General features: G+C 43.2%; 1 protein-coding gene across 11 annotated transcripts in view; it reads left to right on the top strand.

Annotated features, from left to right (window-relative positions):
• The window catches only part of NR2C2 (nuclear receptor subfamily 2 group C member 2), an 88,479-nt gene that overhangs the window by 46,525 nt on the left and 13,956 nt on the right, over positions 1 to 27,998 (top strand). For all 11 annotated transcript variants that reach the window (XM_059663690.1, XM_059663696.1, XM_059663692.1 and 8 more), the window contains 8 exons: positions 283 to 393; positions 15,827 to 16,027; positions 18,178 to 18,280; positions 21,378 to 21,557; positions 22,752 to 22,899; positions 23,670 to 23,763; positions 26,127 to 26,260; positions 27,162 to 27,339. In XM_059663690.1, the coding sequence (XP_059519673.1) occupies positions 283 to 393; positions 15,827 to 16,027; positions 18,178 to 18,280; positions 21,378 to 21,557; positions 22,752 to 22,899; positions 23,670 to 23,763; positions 26,127 to 26,260; positions 27,162 to 27,339 (1,149 nt within the window). The remainder of the gene's footprint in view (positions 1 to 282; positions 394 to 15,826; positions 16,028 to 18,177; positions 18,281 to 21,377; positions 21,558 to 22,751; positions 22,900 to 23,669; positions 23,764 to 26,126; positions 26,261 to 27,161; positions 27,340 to 27,998) is intronic.

Here is a 27,998-nt window from a genome sequence, read left to right as displayed (position 1 = left end):
TAGCTTTTTATTGTGTTAAAATTGTGCAGAGCAGACTTGAAAATTCCTCCCCCCACCTCCTCCCTTGCATGTACAACATCAGAAACAGCTATTTTACGATTGTATTTTCTTTGTACCATCCTGTGCCAATATCTCATTGATTCCTTTATCATCCTGTGTCCATTCTAGAACTATATCAGTTAATCACTCAAGGCCACTGTGAAAGCAAAAGGCATGGTCGTTAGGCCACCACTGGGCATCTTTCTGAGCCCCCTTGTGATCTAGCCCCCTTTTTGCCCACAGGTACCACGTACACAGACTTCTCGGCCAGAATCTCCAGGGATGACCAGCCCCTCCCCACGCATCCAGATAATCTCCACGGACTCTGCGGTAGCCTCACCTCAGCGCATCCAGGTACCTGCACCAGTCCCACTTGGTTCTAGCCACCTGCCTAAAGGTTTCACTAAGGAGTTGAGTCTTGGGCATCAAGTATAGTACACTTTATTCTTTAAAAAAACAAAGGAAGTTTACATTTATTGAACTAACTTTTTTTTTAAATTCTCACTTGAGGATATGTTTTTTATTGATTTGAGAAGACAGGGGGAGGGGGTGGGGAGACATTGACCTGAGAGAGAAATACTGCCTTCCATATGTGCCTCAACCGGGAATCGAACCCACAACCTTTTGGTATACAGGATGACACTCTAACCAACCAAGTTACCCAACCAGGTCTATTAAATTAACTGTTAATATAAAAGTCTATAAACTTACTTCAAACTATTGGAATGAAGTTTCATTTTATTATGTTATATGCGTCCAAATTGAGAGGTAATAATATGTCCTACTGGTTAAGAATATGGGCTCCTACTTGAAGTCAAATCCAGTGCCCCACTTTATAGTTTTTTGTTTAATCTAGAAAATTAACTTTTCAGTGCCACATGTCTCATTTAGAAAATGTATATAACAATAATAATAATCTATACTAATAAAAGGGTAATATGCTAATTAGACCGGATCAACCGGCTATCTTCTAGACGTCTGACTTCCTTCCGGACAAAGCCATGGTGGTGGGGGCCGAGGCAGAGGCAGTTAGGGGCAATCAGACCAGCGCCATTGGGGTCAACCAGGCCTGCAGGGAGGGCAGTTGGGGGCGACCAGGCCTTCAGGGGAGGGCATTTGGCGACCAGGCCGGCAGGGGTGTGCAGTTGGGGGCATTAGGCAGGCAGGCAGGTGAGTGGTTAGGAGCCAGTCGTCCTGGATTGCGAGAGGGATGTCTGACTGCCGTTTTAGGTCCTACCCCACAGGGATTGCACCTAACCCGGCAGTCAGACATTCCCTGAGGAGTCCCAGATTGGAAAGGGTGCCGGCCGGGCTAAGGGACACCTCTCCCCGCCCCCCATGCACGAGTTTCGTGCACCAGGCCTTTAGTAGTAGTAGTAGTAGTAGTAGTAGTAGTAGTAGTAGTAGTAGTAGTAGTAATACTTATAAGGTTATTGTGAGGAGTCAATGGTATATTGCTTGTAAAGTGCTTAGAACCTATTAATGTTTAGTATGTACTAAGATTATATAATAACTATTATTACCAGTATTGTTTTGTTATTAACTAAATAATATTCACTCATGGGAAGTTTAGTCTTAGCCAGGACTCTGAACACAGCTACCTCTGGCCCACTGGACAAAGAGAAGATATAAGTATCAAAAGTAGGATCAACTTACTCAGGTTAAAGATTCATAATTATTTCAACAAGCTGAATCAAAAGACCAACCCAAAAAATCATGAACAGAGATGGATGGCAGGAAAGAAAACATTATTACATAACATGAGTTTAAAAGGATATCAGAGTGGACAGGTATTTGAGTGAATAGGTATTAAAGAATTGTTTTCTTTTTTTTTCTTTTTTTTTAAAAAAAAAAATTTTACTGATTTTTTACAGAGAGGAAGGGAGAGAGATAGAGAGTTAGAAACATCGATCAGCTGCCTCCTGCACATCTCCTACTGGGGATGTGCCTGCAACCCAGGTACATGCCTTGACCGGAATCAAACCTGGGACCTTTCAGTCCGCAAAGCGACGCTCTATCCACTGAGCCAAACCGGTTTCGGCAAGAATTGTTTTCATTTACGGTTAAGCTCAGTACAAGTGAACAGTATGAAAAAAATCACACAAGTGAACAATATGATAGAGTAACTAGATAATTTCTATAGTTTTTGCTCACTCGTAAAAGTGATTTTATGGACTGTATTATAAACTAAGCATAGAAGAGTTCTAATAAATGAAATAAGTTAAAAAATTACATTCCGCTTATGTCTGTATTGCATAATATTTTATCATAATTACAAGAATTCATATGCTTGTCATTATTTTAACTTTTACCCCAAGTAGAAAACACATATTTGAGTGTTTGGAAATTCAGAAGTAATAGCCTGACATTAATGCTTTACTATTGACCAGAATTAGGACTTTATATAGCTAAATTATTTTTTCTCTTTTACTTGTTTTTATTTGCTGATTGTAGACTTCAAAATGCGTCTTTTAGCCAGAACAGTGTGGCTCAGTGGTTGAGCATTGACCCATGAACCAAAAGGTTGCTGGTTCGATTTGCTTGGGGTTATGGGCTCAGCCCCCCAATAGGGGGGCAAGAGAGCTGATTGATAATGTTTCTCTCTCATCGGTGTTTCTATCACTCTATCCTTCTCCCTTCCTCTCTCTCTAAAAATCAATTTAATAAAATGTGTTTTAAAAATTGGGTCTTTTAAAGTTTTCTATAGTGGGTGTTAGGATCCTGTCTACATAATTCTCCTTACTGGGAAAGGACCTAACTTTGCATTTAACCATGGCTATTACATCATGGTCCTACATCCATCTGAGGGCAGATAAGAACATAAAGGGTTTTTCCCAGGAGACTCTCAGTAGCTAATGTATATTTTAAGAGAGTGTACATTTCCCCTGTATTGGTATAAGTAGAATCTTTGTCTAAGGGCCATTCTAGCAACCTGTTCTATGTACAGTCAGACTATTTCCATTGCCTGGTGTGCGGGTCATGGTGACATTGCTGTCCTGACTGGAGTGCAGTAAGGTCTTGTAGATTAGTTCCCTGGCATTGAACTTTCAGTCTCTCTAGGGAAGATAACCCATTAGCATGATTTTTATGTATAGTAAATATAATTGAAAATCTTTTTATTGTTAAAAATTTGGACATACCTAAGTGCAACTGAATTGACTGCATTTTAAGGTTTGGGGGTTTTTTTGTTTTGTTTTAAGAAAAATTAATGTAGCCCTGACTGGTTTAGCTCAGTGGATGGAGCGTCGGTCTCAGGTTCAATTCTGGTCAAGGGCATGTAACTTGGTTGCGGGCACATCCCCAGTGAGGGGGGGTATGGGAGGCAGCTGATCGATGTTTCTCTCTCATCGATGTTTCTAACTCTTATCCCTCTCCCTTCCTCTCTGTAAAATATCAATAAAAATATATATTAAAAAAAGAAAAATTAATGTTACAGGATAATTTCTCGGTTCTTGCTGTTGGTGCTGATGGCTTTGATGAAATTTCATTTCTAGCCCTGACTTCAGTGATGATTCCCACATGCCCTGAGATCTGGGAAGAGAATAAGAACTATGATGTTTTAATGAATAACAATGCTTGGAACCCAAATTGTAGCTTCTAGCTTCTGTGATAAGGTTGAGAGAAAAAGATTATACTATAAAGGCAATATTTAAGAGCTTTGACTCTGAATGGAACAGACTTAGGGTAAAATCTTGTCTCCCCTCAGCTATGTGACCCTGAGGAAAGTTTCAATAATCTGTATGTATAGATGTAAAATAACACCAAAAATAGTGCCTAATTTATAGAATTTTTAAAGGATCAAATGAGAGAATTTATTTAATGCTATAGAAGGCAAACATCAATAAATGTTAGCAGCTTAGTTACAATTTTTTATTTTATTGTTGTATAACTTTAAACTATGGAAAATAGTACATGGAAACCCATTATACCCTTTTTCTAAATTCACCAATTGTTTTCTGTAACATTCTGGGTGTGTGTATGTATATATTTGCTGAATCACTTGAGAATTGAAGACATCACGCCTCTTTGCCCTGGATAGTTCAGTACTTATAAGAACAAAGACATTCTCTTACATAATCACAGTAATTATCAAAATCCTGAAATATAATGTTGAAATATGCCATTATCTAATCCACTAGGGGCCCGGTGCACGAAATTCGTGCATTGGGTGTGTGGGGGGGGAGTGTCCCTCAGCCCAGCCTGCCCCCTCTCACATACTGGGAGCCCTCAGGCGTTGACCCCCATCACCCTCCAATCGCAGGATCGGCCCCTTGCCCAGGCCTGACGCCTCTGACAGAGGTGTCAGGCCTGGGCAGGGGACCCTCATTTCCCCCCATCACTGGTTCTGCCCCCAGCCCCCTCTGATTGCTGGCTCTGCCCCTTGCCCAGGCCTGATGCCTCAGCCAGAGGCGTAGACCCCCCATCACCCTCTGATCACCTGATCGGCCCCTTGCCCAGGCCTGACGCCTCCGCCAGAGGTGTCAGGCTTGGACAGGGGACCCCCATCTCCCCCCGATCACTGGCTCTGGCCCCCGCCCAGGCCTGAGGCCTCTGGCCCAGGAATCATGCCTGGGCAGGGGACCCCCATCTCCCTCTGATCGCTTGCTCCACCCCCCGCCCAAGCCTGACGCCTCTGACCCAGGCTTCAGGCCTGAGCAAGGGGACCATCATATCCCCCCAATCCCCAGCTCAGCCCCCCGCCCAGGCCTGATGCCTCGGCCAGAGGAGTTGACCCTCATCACCCTCCGATCACCAATCACCGGATCAGCCCCTTGACCAGGCCTGAGGCCTCCGGCAGAGGTGTCAGGCCTGGGCAGGGGACCCCCAGCTCCCCGTGGTTGCAGGCTCCGCCCCTGCCCAGGCCTAACGCCTCTGGCTGAGGCGTCCGGCTCGGGCAGCGGGGACTCGCAGCTGCAGCGGCCCTGCGATCGTGGGCTCCGCTTTAGGCCCAGGCAAGGGACCCCTAGCTCCCGGGACTGCCAGCTTCGACCATGTCCAGCTTCCATCGCTGGCTCCACCCCTACTTCCTGCTATCACTGTCCAGGGTAGCAAAGGCGCCTGATTCTCCGATCATGGCTGGGGGGCAGGGCAAAGGCGGCCCCAGGGCCGCCTTTGCCCTGCCACCCAGCTCTTAGCTCCCCCCTGGGTTTCCGATCACTGTCAGTGGCAGAGGGCTTCTTCCTGCTTTCCCTTTCACCTCCCTGCATTGTGCCTACATATGCAAATTAACTGCCATCTTGTTGGCAGTTAACTGCCAATCTTAGTTGGCAGTTAACTGCCAATCTTAGTTGGCAGTTAACTGCCAATCATAGTTGGCAGTTAATTTGCATATAGCCCTGATTAGCCAATGAAAAGGGTATCGTCGTACGCCAATTACCATTTTTCTCTTTTATTAGTGTAGATAGTCTATATGCTAAAATGTCATCAGTTGTCCTAGTCAAGTCCTTTATAGCTATATTTTCCCATTACAGAATTTATATTACTGATTTTAATAATGATGATACTAATTAAGCTGTGGTAGTCAACACAAGACCAATATATCTAGTTATGCAGGCCAATGGAAAGTGAGCTTGAAACACAGACTTGTGTTCATCAGTATCACGTTATTCTAATGGCTGTAAAATGGCTTTGGGGCAAAGTGAGAAGGGTGGCATTCCTCAAAGTGGGAGAGGCTGAGATTGAGAGCTATTGTTTGGGGGGGGGGGGTACAGCAATCTAGGGTGGGAACTGTGGGAGAAGATGGGGGATTAAGGGCCCTGACCAGTGTGGCTCAGTTGGTTGAGCATCTTCCCATGCACCAAAAGATCCCAGTTCCATTCCCAGTCAGGGCATATTCCCTGGTTGCGGGTTCAGTCCTTGGTCAGGGTTTGTTGCTTGCAGTTCTCTCTCACATTGATGTTTCTCTCTCTCTCCCTCTCTCTCCTTCATGCCGGGGTTCTTGTCCCAGCACCAAGAAGGGTTCAGGAATCTGGAGAAGGGGCTGTGCGTAGATTAAATAGGAATCCAGAGACTAATAAAGAATCCGGAGACGAAATAAAATTTTGAAAGGCATTGGGGGTCAGAGGAGCTTAACTAAAGGAGCTAAGATCCAAGATCTTAAGTCTAAGGTCTTAGGTTCTCTCCATCCCCAGGACCCCATGCTTTTTATTAACACAATTTGTCCTGAGGCAAGGCAGAGATATACACTTAAAAGGGTCAGGGTTTGGTACAGAGTCCATTGTCAGAATGGGGGAATTAGCCTACGGCTGTTCAGGTGTTTGGCCAGTAGGAGGCAATAACATGTAGTTTAAGATCCCTTTTAATTGTCTGGCAGCCACAATCAATTTAATGTATCCTATTCAGGTTTGGGGAAATGCCTTAAGCCATTCCCAGATGCAGGTGACTACATGTGTGACTCAACCCTGTTGAGTCCCCAAGTCTCATCAACCTTTTGATGAAACTCTTGAAATTATGACATGCTGGAATTGGTCTACGGCATTCCTTCCCTCCTTCCCCCCATCCTTCTCTTCCTTTCATCCTCTACTTCCTTCTTTCTTTAAAATCATTTATTTAAGAAACTTATTTAAAAAAGAAAAAAGAAAAGCCATAGGGGAACACCACTTATCTGAGAATGAAGCTTATAGCCTAAGCCATTGAATCACAAAGTGGCTTCTCACTAAATCTTACAGGTTTTCATCATATGCACATCTTTCCAGGTGGTTTTCAAATTGTGTTCTTTATTGCTTCCCAGATTACATAAACATTAGGTTCAAATTTTATTTTTTTAATCCAGCTTTCAAAGTGATTGTGATAGATTAAAAGAAAAACACACTTGAATACGTCATGTTCCAAAGTTGACACACCAGAGATGACCAGTGCACTCACTTGTACTGCCATGTTTATTCTCTTTGGGGCAGACCGTGGTATAAAGCTTCTCTTGCCACCTTTGTGTTTTTAAGGTTTTCCTGAGATCATACTCCCAATTTCAAGTTTGTGTTTTTCAGGAGAGCATCATTTTACTCGTTGTTTGACCTAAAGAAATATTTAAATTTGAGCTTATAAAATTCATTTAATACTTCTTTTATCTGCTCTATATATTGAGGTTTCAAATTTTATTAGGAAGGGGTTCTGCTATTTATATATATACTAGAGGCCCAGTGCACAAAAATTTGTGCACTGGCGGGGGGTGGCCCCTCAGCCCGGCCTGTGCCCTCTCACAGTCTGGGAACCCTCGGGAGATAACGACCTACTGGCTTAGGCCTGCTCCCGGGTGGCAGAGGGCAGGCCCAATCCCTAGGTGCAGCCCCTGGTCGGGCTCAGAGCAGGGCCGATTGGGGAGTTGGGGCGTGGCCCCCTGTCATGCACAGAGCAGGGCGGATCGGGAGGTTGCGATGCCACCCTCAGTCATGCTCAGAGTAGGGCCGATTGGGGGGTTGGGACACCGCCCCCTGTCACACTCAAGGCAGGGTCAATGGGGAGGTTGCGGCGCCACCCCCTGTCACGCATAGAGCAGGGCCAATCAGGGGGTTGGGGCGCTGCTTCCTGTCACTCACAGAGCAGGGCCCATCAGGGGGGTTGGGGCTCCGTACCCTGTCACGCACAGGGCAGGGTTGATCAGGAGTTTGGGGAGCTCCCCCCTGTCATACACAGAGCAGGGCCGATCAGGGGGTTGGGGAGCTCCCCCCTGTCACACACAGAGCAGGGCCGATCAGGGGGTTGAGGAGCTCCCCCCTGTCACTCACAGAGTAGGACCGATAGGGGAGTTGGGGCACCGCCCCCTGTCACGCACAGAGCAGGGCGGATCAGGGGGTTGGGGCACCGCCCCCTATCACCCACAGAGCAGGGCCAATCAAGGGGTTGGGGTGCCGCCACTGTCACACTCAGAGCAGGGCCGATGGGGAGGTTATGGCTCTACCCCATCACACACAGAGCAGGGCCCGTGGCGGGGGGTTGGGGCGCAGCCCTCTATCACCAACAGAGCAGGGCCGATCAGGGGGTTGGGGCGCCGCACCCTGTCACACACAGAGCCGCAGGGCGATCAGAGCTTTGGGGAGCTCCCCCCTATCAGGCACAGAGCAGGGCTGATCAGGGGGTTGGGGCGCCTTCCCCTGTCACGAACAGAGCAGGGCGGATAGGGAGGTTGTGGCGCTGCCCCCTGTCACGCTGATCCCGGTGCCAGGAGGCCTCTCGGCTCTGCTGATCCCGGTGCTGGGAGGCATATTACCCTTTTACTATATAGGATAGAGGCCTGGTGCATGGGTGGGGGCCAGCTGGTTTGCCCTGAAGGGTGTCCTGGATCAGGGTGGGGGTCCCCACTGGGGTGCCTGGCCAGCGTGGGTGAGGGGATGATGGCTTTTTGCAGCTGGTCACACACCCTTCAGGGTGGGGGTCCCCACTGGGGTTGCCTGGCCAGTCTGGGTGAGGGGCTGAGGGCTGTTTTCAGGCTGGCAGGTGACTGAAGCTCCCAACTGCTCCTTTTTTTCTTTTTCTTTTTCTTTATTCTGGGCCAGCTTTATCTCTGGCTCCAGCTCTGAGGCCTCTGCTGCTGAAAGCAGGTATCTGGTTTGTTTGGGTTCTATAATCGAAACACTGTATCAACTCCAGCTCTGAGATCCCAGCTGCCTGAAATCAGGTTTCTGGGGTTTGTTTAGCTTCTATATTTGTAACAATGTTTCAAACTGCAAGCTCAGAGGCCGGCAAGGCAGGGGGGGAACGTTGGAGTCGTCCGTCACTGAAGCAAGCAAGCCTCATGTTAGCTTCAAGCTGCCTGGCTGCCGGCCGCCATCTTGGCTGTCAATTAATTTGCATATCGCCCTGATTAGCCAATGGAAAGGGTAGCGGACGTACGGCTAATTACCATGTTTCTCTTTTAATAGATAGGATATGTAATTTTGCAGTCTTTATAATGGTCCCCTGGGGAAGGCATCTTGAGCTCTTAAAGCACCCCATTTTGCTTAACTTTTCCCTTCTACCAGCTCTTTATTCCTATGTATTCCTTCTTTGAGCTTCCCTTACCTGTTCTCTGTCATTTCTACATCCACAACCATCTGCTGTTTTCTTTCTCACTCTGAGGTTCTAGTGTCCCCTCTCAGGTACTGATAGTAGCTGTTGCTTGTTTGTAGGTTTTGAATGGGTAATAGATGCATGCCATAACAAAAACACCAAACAGAGTAAGAGTAAAAGATGAGTCTTCTTTCCTCCCCTTCCCCAAGTGTCTCCCAAAAGGTAGCCACCGTTAACACATTACTTACTTATTCTTTCAAACAGGCTCTACATATGCACCTACAAGCACATGTATAAATACATGCAGCATATTTTTAAACATGTGTCAACATTCTGCCCACACTTTTTGCATCTTACTCTTTTTCCTTAACATCTTTTGGAGATGGTTTCGTGTGATACACATAGGACTTCCTTCTCTTGAGTGGCAATTAGATGCCCCATTTCATGGATGCTGCAAAGAACCTGCTTAATTTAGCACATGTGAAAGTATTTCTGTATGATCAATTTCTCAAAGTAGGATTGCTGAGAAAAAGGGAGTATCCTGTGTCAATTTTTTTTGTTGAGGTATACCATAAGTCCTCACTTAACATCGTCAATAGGTTCTTAAACTTTTAAGTGAAACAATGTGTAACAAAACCAATTTATCACAGGCTAATTGATATAAACAAATTCCTACAGCATCTCATCCACACTATAAGGAAACAACATTGAGTGTTGTTCAGGGGACACTGTTATTGACATATAACATACTAGTTTTCAGGTGTGCAACATAATGATTTGATATTTGTATATATTGGGAAATGATCACAGTAATAAATCTAGTTACTGTTCATCATCATACATAGTTACATTTTTTTCTTGCAACAAGAACTTTTAGGATGTACTCTCAGCAACTTTCAAATATACAATACAGTATTATTAACTAGTCACCATGCTGTACATTACATTTCTGTGACTTACTTACTTTATAATTGCAAATTTATAATACCTTTTGGCCACCTTCACCCATTTTGCTCACCCCCCATTCCTGCTCTGGCAGTCACCAATCTGTGTTCTGTACCTGAGTTTGTGGGGGGTTTTTGTTTGTTTTGTTTTGTTTCTAAGATTCCACATATAAGTGAGAGTATATGGTAAATGAGTATTTAACAATATTAGTTCTTCTAGTTCATGATCATGGAATATCTTTGATTTATTTATGTCTTCTTCATTTTCTTTTATTAACGTCTTATAGTTTTTAGTATACAGGTCTTTCACCTCCTTGGTTAAATTTATTCCTAGGTATTTTTTTTTATGCAACTATAAATGGGATTGTTTTCTTAATTTCTCTTTCTGATAGAAACACAAAAGATTATTCTAACAGGTTTTTTAAAATATATTTTTATTGAGCCTGATTGGTGTGGCTCAGTAGTTGAGTGTCAACCTGTGAACCAGGAGGTCACCATTCGATTTCTGGTGAGGTCACATGTCTGGGTTATGGGCTCAATCCTCAGTAGGAGGCATGCAGAAGGCAGTCAATCAATGATTCTCTGTCATCATTGATGTTTCTATCTCACTCTCACTCTCCCTTCCTCTCTGAAATCAATAAAAATATGTTTTAAAAAATTACCACCTAAATTTTATAAGGGGCTAAATGGAGAAGTTATTTGTTTCATCATTGCCTGTGAGCAACACTTAACTATTCATATGAGTTAAAATTTATATTTAGGTAAAAGATTGATTTACCTTTTTGCATACATCAAAAATATTTTTAAACAGATTTCTCTTTTTAATTTAATTATGTTTGCTATCATCCTTGGTTATGCTCTAATATGTCCTGACCTATAACGATCTGACAAATTTTATGTATATTTATGTACTTATTTACACATGTATGTGTGTGGTAGATATGCATGCATGGATGTGTGTGTATGTATATACAAATTGTATAAGGTAAATATTAAATAGTATAAGAAAACTTGAAGACCTGGTTTTAGGAGGGAAAACCCCCTTGAGTGGCTCAAACTCCCAGCAGGGTCAGCCCATATCCTTTTCTGGGCTCCTTGGGTTGCTCTTCATTGTCCTTGGGCCTAAGATCAGTTCTAAGACTTCCTTCCTCTTAAGGCTTTCTGTATGCCAGAACATTTCATGTTACTTGGAACATTTTCCCTAAACCTTTATCTGGCTCCCTTCTTCTCAGCCTTGAATCTTATTTTAAATGCCACTTCCTCACAGAGGCCTTCCCTGACCTCTCTTTCTAAAGTTAAGTGCCTGTGTTATTCTCTCTTACCCCAGCCTGATCTTTTCCCTCATAATATGTAGCATAAACTGAAGTTATTAATGAGTTGATTCGTTTACTTATTTTTTTGCCAGTCTTTTCCACTTAAAAGCGTCATGAGAGCAGTAGCCATTTCCATAATGCCTGTAATCTAGCAAAGCACCTGGCACAGATTAGATGCTGTAAGTAGTTGAGAAATTAATGAAATAGTGAGAGAGCCATAGAAAATCTTGATTTTTCCCACTGGGAGAAAGAGACTTGATGAGCTGAAAGGCTAAGACAAGTGAGGAGAGAAGTATGTGAGAGCTCAGAGGGAGGAAATACTTTTATCAAGATCCTGTTATGTTCTGGGCAGTGTACCAAGTACTTCCACAAACATCATATTATTTCACTTTTCTAGTAATCCTTTTTCATAGATATGTAAACAGAGGCTCAGAAGGCTCATATAAATGCTTCACATTGATACAATTAGAAAGCAGTACAGCAAGCATTTCATCTATGGCTCTAGCTGCAAAGCCCTATCTCAGAATCACAAACTCAGGTGTTTACAGGACCAGGTTGCCAAAGTGTAGGGATTGAGATGAACCAGAGCTTGTGCCCGTGGCTCTAAAGATCTAAATAGGCAGTTACACCCAGCCAGCCTATGCCATGGAGGAATTGGGCCCGGATGGCCAGAGCTTCCAGTTTGTCGGGAGAACTATAGATCTGATTTTTCTGGGAAATATTCTATTTTTAGACGTTGGTAACCAGTTTTTTAAATTTTTAAACTTTGGGAAGCCAAACAAAAGTTATCCAGTGGCTGGTTTTTGCCTTCAGGTGGTCCATTTGCAGGCTCTTCTTTACAACAGAAATGATGAGCCCACCCTGGCTAGAACAGAGTGTGGAAAATAGCACTGTGTCACTTCACATTGAGGTCCTTTGGGAGCAGAACTAGACAGGACCTTGGGCTAGTAAAATATAGTCAGCTCTGCTATCATATGACATAATGCATTTCTAAAATTTCCTACACTATTCATAATTGTGCAATGGAAACCACAGGGCTTATGGGAATCTCTGTCTCTGTCATCACATGGCCTTCTTAAAAGGACATCAATCATTGGATTTAGGGCCCATCCTAATTCCACTGTGACCTCATACTAACTTGATTACATCTGCAAAGGCCCCGTTTTCAAATAGGGTTACATTCACAGGTCCAGGGGGTTAGAACTTTTGGGGGGACATGATTCAACCCACAATACTTCTCCTCTCCTTCATTCATCCAAAGGAATGTCTAAATGTTAATGAGTTTGGATGCATCTTCTTTTTTTTTAATATATTTTATTGATTTTTTTACAGAGAGGAAGGAAGAAGGATAGAGAGTTAGAGTCATCGATGAGAGAGAAACACTGATCAGCTGCCTCCTGCACACTCCCCACTGGGGATGTGCCTGCAACCAAGGTACATACATGCCCTTGACCAGAATCGAACCTGGGACCCTTGAGTCCACAGGCCGACACTCTATCCACTGAGCCAAACCGGTTAGGGCTGGATGCATCTTCTTAATTTGGTATTTGCTTGGTCTCATTAAACAGGAGTCCACCTGCTCATGTATGTTAGCGATGTCTTGGTTTGCTTAATGGTCATCACGTTAGGGTTCCAATGGGATATTTAGGGATTATGTTTTTCTACTTACATTTCTAGCTTTTTCATCTCTCTGAATGGAAAATGTAAATGTCTATTTTTAAATGTTTGTAAATAATTCATTGAACTCATGCCATTTTCTTTTGAAACAGCCAGCATTGTCTGATTTTCCATATCAAATAGTTAACAAAGCTCTTGTATTAGACTCTGTGAATTTCCTGTCTAACCATGGAATTCCATGTCACAAGTAACAACATCTATCAAGATATGGCATAGATTCCAGACCTGCCCATGTATATGCTATAGGGAACTGAGTTGCAGCCAGATATGCAGCACATCTCCCCTTGCCCAAGGCCCCAACACAACAACCCCAAGACTCCTGTTTGAAGTGAGAGACTGTTGGTGTCCTCAGGGAGAAGGTGGACAGTGCTCTCAGCTGGGCACTTATCCTGGGAGAGAGCAGGGCAAGGGTCTAGAACAGCTTTAAAGAACCTGATGAGTGGGAATAAGAGAAGTTACTCTTGTTATAGGAACTACTAGTAGCCCGGTGCATGAAATTCATGCACATTAAAAGGGAATTAATTGCCCTAACCGGTTTGGATCAGTGGATAGAGCATCGGCCTGCAGACTCAAGTGTCCCGGGTTCAATTCTGGTCAAGGGCATGTACCTTGGTTGCAGGCACATCCCCAGTGGGGAGTGTACAGGAGGCAGCTGATCAATGTTTCTCTCTCATTGATGTTTCTAACTCTCTATCCTTCTCCCTTCCTCTCCGTAAAAAATCAGTTTGTTTTTTTTTAAAGGGAATTAATTAGCAGAGATATTTTAATATTGCTCTTTGCCCTTTCTCTATAATAGAAGTGTGAGAGATGAAAGGAAATTAGTAAAATGTATATGAAAATAATATATAAAGGTTATAACAACAACAGAGGCATCATATAAAAACGACAAAAACATGATATGAAAACAACAGAAACATGATATAAAAACAACAGTGATGCAAACAGTGACTGATAAAGTGATTAAACTTATTCTAATATCTCCCTGTACACCACATTAAGAGTGAAAACACTTTCAGAGTGCTTGACTAATTTCCCTTGTGATGAAGTACTTAGAACTTTAACTGTAACATCACATGCTCTTTAAACTCAAGAGAAAGCAACATATAACTGACCATGTGCAAAAAATGGGTTCAGGTAGGAATATGCCTACTTTGTCTAGAGTTTGTCCTTGTGACTTATTAATAGTCATCACAAATGCTGGCATCATGGGAAACCGTCGTTGAATCAATTTAAATGGGAGGCCAGTGTCAGATGGGGACAAATTCTTGGAATCAGAATAGCCTCTTCCTCTGCAGATCCTGTTAATACTTCAGCTTTGATAATGTTAGGTCATAATCTTTTGATAATAAATCTGGTACATTACAAAGACTCCATTTACTATTGAGATTTCTCAATAGCATGATGATTGCACCCACTTTCAATTTTAATTTATGACACAGCATTCCCGAAGGAGTAATACTATTAAGAAATTCGATGGGAAAATTTTCCTTTTCAGCATCATCTGTGGAATCAATGGAATCATCAGTTAAGTATGTGTGAAAATCTCCATTGAGTATATCCAGATTTTCTTCTTTTAATTTTTGAACATGCTCATTTTTTGGACAAAGAATTGCACGTTTAGATATATTTTTAATATTATCTATAGCAGTGGTTCTCAACCTTGGCTGCACATTAGAATCACCTGGGAATCTTTTTAAAAACCTGATTCCTGGGCCTCATCTTCGGAAATTGTTTCTTTGTTATGGGGTGGGACCACAACATTAGTAACAAAGAAACAGAATTAAAACTTTATTGTGGGGAGCCCCTACAGTGTTTTGGACAGGTTCAAGCCTTGGATTGATGAGAGGGCACAGTCCTCTCATTGCCACATGCAAGTCCCAGCTTGGAGGGCAGGGCCCTTCCAGCACAATTATAGCCAACAGCTATAGCTGTAAGCTTGAACCTATGGTCCGAACACATGGCCCCACGTGCCTGAGTGATGTAGGCTTGATAGAGTTCAGGTGCATGTTGTTGAGTAGGATTGAAACCCAGGAGAATGTTGTAAACATCTTGGTCACGCCCTTACTTTGCCTCATAGCATCTGCTATAAAATAAAGGCATGGCTGTGGGCATGGTCGCTGTCTCTCAGAGAAACAGTGTCCAACCAAGACCTGGCTTTCATTTTCTTGTCTGTCTTTACTAAGCCTTTCAGCCCCCCCCCCCCCCCCCCCACTCAGGTTCACCCCTGGCCGTGCTGGCGTGGCACACAAAGATATGCCTCCAAGCTCCCAGGGCAGGTTCCTGCCTCAAACCCCGCCCTTACAGGAAACAGCTCGGGGGAGGGCGCAGCCGTTGCCAAGATAGCCCCTTATTATGATTATCACAATAAGTTTAGTTAGCATCCATCATCACATATAGATACAGAAAAAAGAAAATGAAAAAATGTATTTTTTTCTTGTAATGAGAACTCTTAGGATATATTCTCTTAATAGCTTTCAAATACAGCATATAGCAGAGTTAACTGTAGTCTTTATGTTGTGCATTAAATTCCCAGGACTTACTTCTTTTATAACTGGAAACGTATGCCTTTTGACCATCTTCACCTAATTACCCTTCTCCTCAACCCTAAAGGGCATTTTCATTCTAAAATAGTGGGAATAATACCATCCTGGAATAAAGTTTTATGAAAAACTTTAGCTTTATGAAAATTGTATTCTGAAAAGTTCACTGTTGTGTTTTATTTTTCTCACTTCACCATGCACTGGTGAAACTGCATCTTTGACCAGCATTGACTCCAGGACAGCATTGGGCAGTCACTACTTTGAGCACCACGTGCAGGTGCTCAAGTCGCACAATGCTCCGTGAGAGCAACCTCCATGTTGTGTCTTGTAGATTGTGACAGACCAGCAGACAGGACAGAAGATCCAGATAGTCACCGCAGTGGACACCTCTGGATCCCCCAAGCAGCAGTTCATCTTGACCAGCCCAGATGGAGCTGGAACTGGGAAGGTGATCCTGGCTTCCCCAGAGACATCCAGTGCCAAGCAGCTCATATTCACCACCTCAGACAACCTCGTCCCTGGCAGGATACAGGTAAGGCCTGTTGACAGAGCATTCATTTACGCATTTCTGCTACTGGACTTGTTCCTGACTGTAACCTCTGCTCTGCCTTGGAGGCCAAATCTGTTTCTAAAAGATGCTTTGGGGACTGGCAAACATGGCAGGTTGCTGCTTTGGCTAAAGTAAAAAGTCAGCAAATGAATGGCAAGCCCAGTAGGCAGCCAACTACAGTGCTCAGATGGGATGGAAGTTAAGCCAGGAAAAATCAGTGGCACACAGGAGACTGTCATGAGTGAGCTGGCACTGAGGCCACTTAGTTAACAAAGGCCACACAGTGGCAGCCCTTGGCCCAGGATATTTTAGGGATACCACTTTGGGCTGATCACAGTCAGACAAGGACAACTTGTTCTAATTCTTACCTCATCCTTGTCCAGATGGTCAGGCCTGGTCCAGCTCTTCATTGTATCCTGATTTATTCCTGTGAACCTCTGGGACCCTCAGTTCTCATCTCCACCTCTGCCCTGCTTCTCCCTACTCTGGCAAGGTGGGATGGGGTCAGGGGAAGATACAGAAAGGAGAAGAGCAAGGGCTTGAAGGAAAGCAGGGTTGTTGGGAAGCACTGAATTTCCAAGCATAGCAATTAAAGGAACAGACACTTGAGGGCAGTGTCCCATGGTGGACAAGCATGGAGTATGTTTTGTCAGGGTTAAGTAGGAATTCCATGTTTTTGTTTGTTTTTAAGTTTTTAAAAATTTGTGGTAAAATAGAACAAAACTTGCCATTTTAATTATTTTCAAATGTACAGTTCAGTGGCATTAACTACGTTCACATTGTTGTGCAACTACTACCACCATCCACCCATCCATCCACAGAACTCTTTCATCTTCCCAAACTGAAACTCTGTGCCCATTAACCACTGACTTCCCATTCCACCTTTCCCACCCCCAACCTCTGGCAACCACCATTCTATTTTCTGTCTCTATGAATTTGACTACTCTAGGGACCTCGTGTAAGTGGAATCCTGTAATATTTGTCCTTTTGTGAATGTCTTATTTTACCTAGCATGTTTTCAAGATTTGTCCATGTCATAGCAGATGTCAGAATCTCTTTCCTTTTTAAGGCTGAATAATATTCCATTATATGTATATATCAAACTTTGTTTATCCAATCATCTGTTGATGGATACTTGGGTTGCTTTTACCTTTTGGCTATTGCAAATAATGCTGCTAAGAATCTGTGTGTTTTGGGGATAGACTTTCTACTATGGAGAAAATTAAGGAAGGAAAGGATTTTTTTTCTTCTGATAAAGCTGGGTTTAGAATACCAATTTGTTCAACTTTCAGAATTGTGCTTTTGAGAAACTCATAGTACAGTTAGTAAATACTGCCACAAACTTGCTTTCCCACAGTACATTCTGATAATCTGAAATCAGAATTCCTCACTGCTAATTTAGACTACTCCTTGTTTGTGAAAGGATGGCTATTGATTTTGCTGCATGTTTTACAAGAGGTCATTCTATATAATGATTTCTGTATATATTTCCACCATACATATATCATGGTACATTATTTGGTACATTATTTAATAACAGCTATTTTTCACTTTCTCATATTGGTATCAGTTACAGTATTCTTCAAGACTAGTAGCACTATTTGTCACCTAGAAAGTCACCTACAAATAAAGGAGAAATAGCAGGTTTTGGAGGTCACCTATTCTAGTTATTTTACTCCCAGGTGCCTCAATAGGAGACCTGCTTATAACTAATAAAGCTTGATTATTTCTCTGCCAAATGTACATCTCTGCATATTTTCAAGCTATTTGGTGGGAATAGAGGCAGCCAAAAACACCTTCAATGTCTTTATGTTGAGGCTTCTATATGTGATTCCCCACATGGCCCCGTCTGGGTAATTGTGGTAGCCAAATAGGAGAGCAGATTGGTAAAAACCAATGCTTGAGCCTGTCGAACCCCCCAAACCCCTACCTTCTGATGAAGAGGTGCAGTTCAGATGAGCAGCAAGGCCATTCTGGGTGTCATATTAAGTTGTCAGGTGGAATTTTCCCAGTTCTGCCCAAGTCAGCTCTCCTGCATAGAAACTCAAGATTAGGAATTTATAGTTAAGCATTACTTTGCTTAGCAGTCTAATTTTTAATCTCCACCCTGCTTGTTTCCTGATTCTTCTTAGATCGTCACAGACTCTGCGTCTGTGGAGCGTTTGCTTGGGAAGGCTGAGGTCCAGCGGCCCCAGGTGGTAGAGTACTGTGTAGTCTGTGGGGACAAAGCCTCTGGTGAGTAACCCTACGTCATGCTAGGTGCACATCATGGCCCAAATGGGGATGAGGGGTAATGGAGAGAGAACATTTTCTATAGAGTTGTAGGTTCAAGCCATGAACTCCACTTTTCTTACTGGGTAATATATGTAAGCAAATCAGTTTGTCAAATTATTAGGATCAAAAAAGTCAGGAAACTATTTCTGTGATTTGTAAATCATGGTTGAGCATTGAATATGTATGTGCTACTAAGAAAGTAATCACTTCGCCGAAACCGGTTTGGCTCAGTGGATAGAGCGTCAGCCTGCGGACTGAAAGGTCCCAAGTTCGATTCCGGTCAAGGGCATGTACCTGGGTTGCGGGCACATCCCCAGTGGGAGATGTGCAGGAGGCAGCTGATCGATGTTTCTCTCTCATCGATGTTTCTAACTCTCTATCTCTCTCCCTTCCTCTCTGTAAAAAATCAATAAAATATATTTAAAAAAAAAAAAGTAATCACTTCTTTAATCTAGTCAGTATTTGCAGAGTGCTTTGCTGTTTCACAAAATGTGTTATTTAGTCCCCCTTCATCCTATAAACTATCTCTGTCATCCATTCACCGTAACCCAGTATGATAAACTGCTAAAATGCAGGAGAAGGGAGCATGTGATCCTGGCTGGAGTCCCAGGGTCAGGAAAGGCCCCTAGAGGCAGTCACATCTGTGAACCTTGGAGGTTGAGTGTGCCTACGTGAGGTAAAACAGAAGGGCATTCCAGCCAGGGCTCAGTTTGATGCCCACACCCACAGTGTCTTTGGGGAAGAGCTCCTGGGCGTATGGGTACCAGGAAAATGGAGAAGATGTCTAGCCCAAAAGTTTAGACTTTGGTCTGCTAACACTGAAGGCTGTAGAAGATAAGTGAGGCAGGCAGGGAGGAATAGAGGAATCCTATGTAATAAAAGGGTTATATGCAAATCAACAGAAAGGTGGAACGACCTGTCACTACACTGACCACCAGGGGGGCAGAGGCTCAACGCAGGAGCTGCCCCCTGGCGGTCAGTGCGCTCCCGTGGGGGGGGCGGGGGTGGTTGGTGGGGGTGGGAGATGTGGAAGCCCACTTAGCCTTAAGCCAAGCTCATGACTGGCGAGTGCAGCAGCGGTGGCAGGAGCCTCTTCCTCCTCGCGGCAGCCCTAGGGATGTCCGACTGAGGGTTCCTGAACTGCTGAAGGGTGCAGGCGGGACTGAGGGACACCACCTCACCCCCACCCCCAGTGCACGAATGCCGTGCACCAGGCCTCTAGTATTTAATAAAGGTCCAGTTCCAGTGCTGCTAGGGGCTCAGGTCTGAGTTTTGTGGTAACTGCTTAGTTCCACTTTATTCTGTGGTCACAAAATTTAGAGGAACTTGAGAAACTTTGTGGTTCTGGTTTCTTATTTGTTTGGTTTTTTGTTTTGGTTTGTTCTTTTGTTTGTTTGTTTGTTTGTTTGTTTGTTTGTTTTAAAAAGGAGTCTAGACCAAGCCTCTTAGGAAGACAGCTCTAGGCAAGAATCTGTAGAAGCTCCAGTTTCCCTTGCAGCTTGTGACACAATTTGCCCTATCAGGGGTGTCCTGGCTCTGCTCCTACCCCTTATCCTGGTAAATCCAGCCCATTTCACCCCTTTGAAGCTTTCACCTGTGTTGCCTCTGTCCTCATCCCCCTTTTATAAAACAGACCTCACTAAGCATTTGTTACATTCTCTTATAATTGGTTTTTACAGGCCTGTCTTGCCCACCAGAATGTGCTCTTTTTGTCAGACCCCTCCATTACTGTATCCCTACCCACTGCAAACTTTTGAACAAATGAATGAAGCATGAACGTAAGGAAAAGGGCACGGAATCTTTTGGGCTTCCCCATTTGTCACTCTCTTTCTGGGCTTAAAGAAACAGCCTAGTCACAGGCTCATACTGCCATTGTCTCCAGATATTGGAGATCACTCTAAGGGTTAGAAAGCCTAAGGAAATACCCTGCAAAAAAGGAAAAATGATGCCTACATGGTAGGTAACAGTTTTAGCACAACTGTTCTTAAAGGCACAAAATGGAGACCCTCCAAGTATACTGTTGGGGAATGGCTCCAAGTGCTAGAGCTTAGGACAATAGGATGCTCTGTAGCTGCTATAAATGATGATCCCATGAAACGTGTCCTCCCAGCAGTAGCTAAGACATTAGGTTACATAAGACTGAACTATGTGGTGATGGAAGGAGACTTATTGTGGTGAACACACAATACATTATGTAGGTGATGTATTAGAGAATTGTATACCTGAAACCGATACGATTTTATTAACCAGTGTCACCCCAATAAATTCAATTAAAAAAAAATAAAACAACTATGGTCAGTCCCAGCTGGGAACAAATGAGTTACAATGCCTGTGGAAGCACTTTGTGAACTAAGAAGGGTAAACTGAGGTGGGGGCTCTTTTTAGTGTCATTGGTAAGTAAGCGTTAGAGACATCACAGAACCAAGATTAGAAAAAACTGTGTAATAAGTGTATTTCTAGGACTAAGTTTCCCAAGTGAGCTACATGGCAACCTTCCTTCACCTTGAACCTGCTCAGTCACAGTCCTCATAATTCCTCTCATCATTCCACTTCCTCCAGGGGAGGTCTAGGGCCCAGGACATGGCTAACACAGGGGGAATAAATACAGGAGTGAGACCCTGTGTGCTAAAATATCACATGCATGTGTTTGCTACCTGCCACTCTTGGCAGGACAGGGGAGCTGAGTAGCTTTGCAAGCTTAGGTCTGCAGAGCCAAGACCAGGGTATGTGCAGAGGACAGTACAGTTCAGCCATCCCCCGAGCTCCTACTGTATGGTAGGTCCTTCATGTACTAAGAGCATTAAGGACATGCCATTTACCAGGTGTCACATCATCTGTCTGAGCTTAAATTTTTTCATCATGACCTTCTAGGGCTCCTGTAAAGATTATAGAGAAATCACGTGAAAGACTCGCTAACTTCTAATTACTAATGCTTAATGCTAAGACCTGGGCATCTGACTGCACACCAGTCACTTTGATAGACATACATTAAAAATAGGGCCTGTGACGGGTCACCTCTTTTCTTGGTAAAACTGCTTCATACACTCTATCCTCTCAGGCCGTCACTATGGGGCTGTCAGTTGTGAAGGCTGCAAAGGTTTCTTCAAAAGGAGCGTAAGGAAAAATTTGACCTACAGCTGCCGGAGCAACCAAGACTGCATCATCAATAAGCACCACCGGAACCGCTGTCAGTTTTGCCGGCTGAAAAAATGCTTAGAGATGGGCATGAAAATGGAATGTGAGTAACAGTATTAAAGAAACCACGTGAGTTAACAAGGAGGGAGAAAGTAAGCATTAGTCTGTTAACTAAGGTTTCTGTGTCTGGCTTTAAAATACTAAGAAGAAAAAATCCACTCACGCTTCATTTTCGTTTACCTTCGGGCTCAGCGTGGTGTTTCAGTACTGACACTGCTGGGATTGGTCAGTTCCCATGTATGTGGAAACCTACTCCCAATAAATCAGGAGGCAGCAATGTGGAGTGGGGTAAACACAGGCTTTGTAGTAAAGCTGATACCAGATCAAACTCTAGCTCTGCCCCTTAGGAACTGTGAGGCCTGGAGAAGACATGTAGGTTCTCTAAGCCAAAGGGGCCTCCTCTTTGAAATAGAACCCTTTACCTTACATATTGGATCTGGAGTTTAGTCTTTCTTTTAATAAAAAGGTCATTATTTTTCAGTTGTTTCTGGCATGTATACCTATTCTTATACCAGATTACTGAAGGGAGAAGTTGCTAGGGTGATAGAAAATTGACAACACACACTTTGCAGAAGTCATGCATACTGGAGGTGGACATAGAGTTGTTCCTCTACAATGTGTAGCATTGGACAAGCTCTCTGTTGAAGACCCACTTGAAGATGAGTGTTTCTCACCCTGGAGAGAGTCCCTTTTGTTAGCAAGTAAGAAGTGAAAACCCAGCCCTAGCCCATTTGGCTCAGTGGATAGAGCGTTGGCCTGTAGACCGAAAGGTCCCGGGTTCGATTCCGGTCAAGGACACGTACCTCAGTTGCAGGTTCCTCCTCGGCCCAGGCCCTGGTTGGGGCTTGTGCAGGAGACAACTAATCGATGTATTTCTTTCACATCGATATTTCTCTCTCTCTTTCCCTCTGTCTTCCACTCTCTCTAAAAAGCAATGGAAAAATATTCTTGGGTGAGGATTAAAGAAAAAAAAAAGACGTGAAAACCCAGAGGGCTCAGGATGGACCCTCACAAGGCCATGTAGATGCTATGCTGCAGTTCCTTGTAGGCAGTGCCCACCATCTTGAGCTCTTTTCCTGCCTTTAGATTTGGCATGGCATTGCTTGGCTTTGAACCTTTAAAGCTCCTTTGGCTAAAAAGTCCACTATGAAAATTGAGCTTGACTTTCTATAAGTGAGACTGGTTTTTATTGATTCAAATCTTTCCTCTAAATATGAATTATTTATTGTGATTTAAGCTGTACAGAGTGAACGGAAGCCTTTTGATGTACAGCGGGAGAAACCAAGCAATTGTGCTGCTTCGACTGAGAAAATCTATATCCGGAAAGACCTGAGAAGTCCTCTGATTGCCACTCCCACATTTGTAGCAGATAAAGATGGAGCGAGGTTAGTCTCTGTTTTGACAAAGGGTAAAACTACCATCCCATCAGCCTTTGTTGCTGATCAGAGGAGGCACTGGTGTTTTTTGGAAAGGGGGCTTATATGTCTCCCCACCTGCCTGGAAAACCATCAACTTTGTCTTGCCTCATTCCACCCCTTTTGGAGCTGCTTCAGTCAAACCTCTGTACAGTCCTGAGGATGGCTGATGGGGTCAGAATTTTTCAAGGGCTCAGATTATGTCTTGCAGTTTGGCATTATTCATACAGGAAGACAATTGTGGAATTCCAGATTGGGATATTTTTGTAGTATAGACAAAAGGCCTAAGTCCCAGGTGTGGGCCCAGATAAGTGCCACAAGTTAATTTATATGTTCTTTTTAATATAACCTATTGAACTTCTTTTAAAAGGAACAGAGAGCAGGAAAACAAGAAATCCAAGGGTATCACAGAAAGAACTAGAATTGAGAATGCTTTAGTGATATTCTGAAGATCAAGTTAACATTATTTGGCAGAGCAGCCAAAGTCCCCAGTCAGCACAGAAGCAAGCCCTGGGGATGTGCGTCTGTGTGTCATCCTGTCTCAGGCTATAGACCCAGCTATGTGCACATCTCATTGCAGAGAAAAGGGGGTTGTTCAGTCACTTAGTGTCTGAGTCTAGTTAGAGCTTTTCTTTTACTCAGACAGCCCTGCAGATGTGGAAGAGACAGGGAAATATAGCATGATCATACTGTGCATTAAATGTCGGAAGCTACTCTGGGTTTCTTTATGTTTTAAATAGACAAACAGGTCTTCTTGATCCAGGGATGCTTGTGAACATCCAGCAACCTTTGATACGTGAGGATGGTACTGTTCTCCTGGCCACAGATTCCAAGGTGATGCTATATGCCTTCTCCATTTTTATGTTGCAGTGCAGACTGCTTTTCTAAATGTGTGCACCATCTTCTTCTTGGCCTTTAGAGACCACATTGAAAGCATGACCTTCTGCTTCTCAGTTTACTTGTGATTTAGCCCCCAGTGATTTGTTTTAGGGATGCTGATGGCTTTCAGAAACTCAGTCAGGGCTGGCTAGTCATAGTCATAACACGGTCTAGAGTTCAATTTGGTGAAAGTTCTAAGGTTCTCTTCTCTATTAACACATTGCGTACCGCATAGAAATCTCTAAGACATACACCAGAGACAACACGTTTTGGGGCAAACTGCATGTTATTTAAATCATCATAATGCACTTTAGGTGTTGTTTTTCAATAATTATAACATTTTTATTTACATAAACAATTAAACAATTAAAGTTCCTAGTACTTTTTTAATGTATGGTACTGCGTAAAACATTTTCCTCTATGAAGAGGGACCAAACAAAATTTACATACGTATCTAGATTCGCTCCTTTTTCCATGGGTGTGAAAAACGAGAACACTCGTGAACGGTCCTTAACAGATGGCGCACGAAACACAAGAAAACTCCTGAGCGGTATGAAATGTGTTAAGATGTTCACCCCCTGGTACACACATTGACAAACTACTGGCATGCTGAAGAACCAGCTACTTATCCTAAGATGGCCTTACAAAAGCCTCTAGATCAAGCATACCAAACTCAAAGACTAACGCGGGCCAAATAAACAAGTTTTAAGTTTATGTGGGTTGCAAAAAAAACAAAAGCTTCAATTTTCATAGAAACATAGGTTTATTTTGATAGACATGCTAAATACAAAGGGCTGAAATAAATGAGTCATCGTTAATGAGTATTTGTTGTGGGCCACACGTGGCCCTCGGGCCTCAAGTTTGACATGCTTGCTCTAAATGATCTGCAGGAGGAAGTTCAGCCAGGATTTTAACAATTCTAAAACTGTTAGGATAAATAAGTCATAGGGAATTTGACTTGTGGAATACAGAGATGTTTGTCAATCCAAGAGAGAGAAACAGAGAGAGAGAGAGAACTGGCTAATTTATGAAGATAACTAAAGAGGAGGGTTTTATCCAGGCAAGGGAATCCATTGTCTTTCTCATCTTGACCCAGGTAATGAAGTGGCAGCCAGCCAGGGCTGAGGTCCGATTTTTTTCCCTGAAAAGAGTAACTCGGTAACAGAGCATTGCTGGCACTGCTGCCCTTAGAGTCAGAGCTGGGCCTGCAGACTACCTTCTCATGTGTTCACATGCACATCAGTGTGCACACTCTGTACATTAAGGAGCGTCCTTTTTGGGGAAAGAAAAGGCAAAAATTAGAGCCATTACTGGCATAGAGAGATGTCCTCTACCTAGTGGTCTTCAGGCTGGGCTGTAAAACTGAAAGGAAGGATCAAATAACCTTAAAACTCCTGACTACCAAGGGATTTCACAGCAACTGTTCTGTTGTGCCTCTTTATTGGTAAATAACGTGCCTTTAAATGGCTATACTACATTCAGTTTATCTATTAATCAGCTGATGAACATTTGGGTTGTTCCTACGTTTTGTCTATTGTGAATAGTGCTGCTTATTAACATTTGTGTACAAGGTTTTTTCTGCATGTTTTTATTTCTCTTATGTGCATGTCTAGAAGTGGAATTGCTGGTCATATGGTAACTGTGTTTAAACTTAGAGGAACTGCCAGACTATTTTTCAGTGACTATACCATTTTACGTTCCAACCAGCTGTGGGTGAGGGTTCCAGTTTCTCCACATCCTCCCCAACACTTACCTGTTTTATTATAGCTGTGTTAGTGGGTGTGAAGTAGTAGCTCATTGTGATTTTGATTTACATTTCCAGTGATGTTGAACCTCTTTTCATGTGCTTATGGCTATTTGTATGTCTTCTTCTAAGAAATGCCAACTTAAATCCTTTGCTTATTTTTTAACTGGTTTCTTTTTCTTTTTATTATTGAGTTGCGAGAGTCTGTTAGTCTGGCAACTAAACTATTATCAGATGTATGATTTGCAAATACTTGTGTATGTGAGGGAGGGGTGTATTTTTACTTTCTTGGTAATGTCTATTGAAGCAGAAAGGTTTTAATTTTTATGATATTGTTTATCTTTTTGATCTTTCATTTTATCCTGTATAGATTGTGTAACTACTGCCACAATCAAGATGTAGAACAAATCCATCACCAAAAAGATCTTCCTCATACTCCCCTGTTGTAGTCATACACCCTTTGAAGCTGTTTTTAAACCAACATTATGCCTTCATTAGCCTGAGAGTCATTGTGTATGCATATTCATCATGTGTGTATTCATCTTTTAATGTTACTATTTTTTTTGTTTAATAGGCTGAAACAAGCCAGGGAGCTCTGGGCACACTAGCAAATGTAGTAACCTCCCTTGCCAACCTAAGTGAATCCCTTAACAATGGTGACACTTCGGAAGTGCAACCAGAGGACCAGTCTGCAAGTGAGATTACTCGGTATGAACCCATGAGGGTATAGGCTCCCCTCCTGACATGCACACTCAGTCACTGCATTGTGAGGGTGGGTGGCAGCATTTTTAACACTCACCCTGTATTTAATCAGGGATTGTAAAATTGTCACAGTTCCCCTGAACATCTGTCTCCTTTCAAAATCAAAGTTGCTTTTCATTCCAGACAATGAAAAAGGACATTGAGTAATTCGGTGGAAGCAGGGGAAAACTCTTCAGTGGACAGATGTTACTCTTCAGTCATTATTTATTATGCCTGGATATTAATAGCTCATTCCCTTTTCACAGTTCTGTTTTAGCCTTTTTTTTTTTTTTTTTTTAATGCATTATATTGACTTCAGAGAAGGGAGAGGGAGAGAGAGAGAGAAACATTAATGATGAAAGAGAATCATGGATTGGCTGCCCTCTACTGGGGACCGAGCCCCCAATCCCAGCATGTGCCCTGACCAGTAATCAAACTGTAACCTTCTGGTTCATGGGTCACACAAGTGTGCTGGTTCTTATGTTCACTTGTGGTCTGATAGCAAAATTTAGATCTGATCCCGTGGAAAGGAGATAGGGTCTGGTTCTACCACTTACTCTATGGGCAGTCTTGGAAAGTTAATTAACACCTCTAAGCCTCAGTTTTCACATCTATAAAATGGAGAGAATTCTACTTTGGAGAATAGTTGTAAAAAATAAAAATTACATGTAAAAGTAATAATACATAGATTACTGCCCGAAGTAATGTATAGGCAATGCATAGAAGCTTTCACTGTTATCCTTTCTCTCAGCAGGTAGAATATAAGTATCTTTCCCCAATGCATTGTTTTTCTAAATTATGTCTCAGCTAGAGTTCATTTTCCCTAAAAGCTGTGGATTTATAATACTTGCTTCAATTTTGCTCACAGGGCATTTGATACCTTAGCTAAAGCACTTAATACCACAGACAGCTCCTCGCCTCCAAGCCTGGCAGATGGGATAGACACCAGTGGAGGAGGGAGTATCCATGTCATCAGCAGAGACCAATCCACACCCATCATTGAGGTTGAAGGCCCTCTCCTTTCAGACACTCACGTCACATTTAAGGTGAGTGTGTTAAGCCTAACCATGTGCCCCCAGCCTACTAGGAGAGGAGCTTTGTCCCAAAGCTGGTCTCAGTTTAAAAATCAAACCTTGGAGTAAGCTCATTTCCATATTGTGGCGTTTGATTGGGATATTATATTCTAGAACTGTATCCCCATTACAAAGCACTTTCACTCATCCTTTGTTCACAGTGACATTTGGCTCTGAAGGTAATCCTGATAGGCTGGCCAGCAAGGGCCTATTAGCTGACTGCTCTGCCTTCCACCTTCTGATAATGGCCTGGCTCCAGTACAGGCTGAGGCAGGCCCATTGGTCTGCTCCAACAGCAGGCAGCCAGCCCTCATGCCCACCCATTGGGTCCTGACCATTTACCCTCTAGAATTATAGAAAGTAGATATCTGGTATCCTTGATGGGTACTGTGAGGCCCTCATAGGTCTTCCCTATCCTCTCCTCCACTGGCCTGCCTTCTGTAGGACACTCCCAGCTTCCATGAGGCCCTCTTAATCACTAGTTCTCTAGAGTGAGTCTTTCTGTTCCCCAGCATTCTTTACTAGAGAGATCTTGCCAATCACTTAGGAAGGTTAGGTCCGTCCTTATAATTGCCCAAAGTACTGAGGACACAGATTACCAGTGAGATTCAAGCTCCAGAGGCAGTAGAGCT

This window comes from Myotis daubentonii, chromosome 14 (assembly GCF_963259705.1).
Source record: "Myotis daubentonii chromosome 14, mMyoDau2.1, whole genome shotgun sequence".
Lineage (NCBI taxonomy): Eukaryota > Metazoa > Chordata > Mammalia > Chiroptera > Vespertilionidae > Myotis > Myotis daubentonii.
This window is presented reverse-complemented; position numbering and strand designations above follow the sequence as displayed.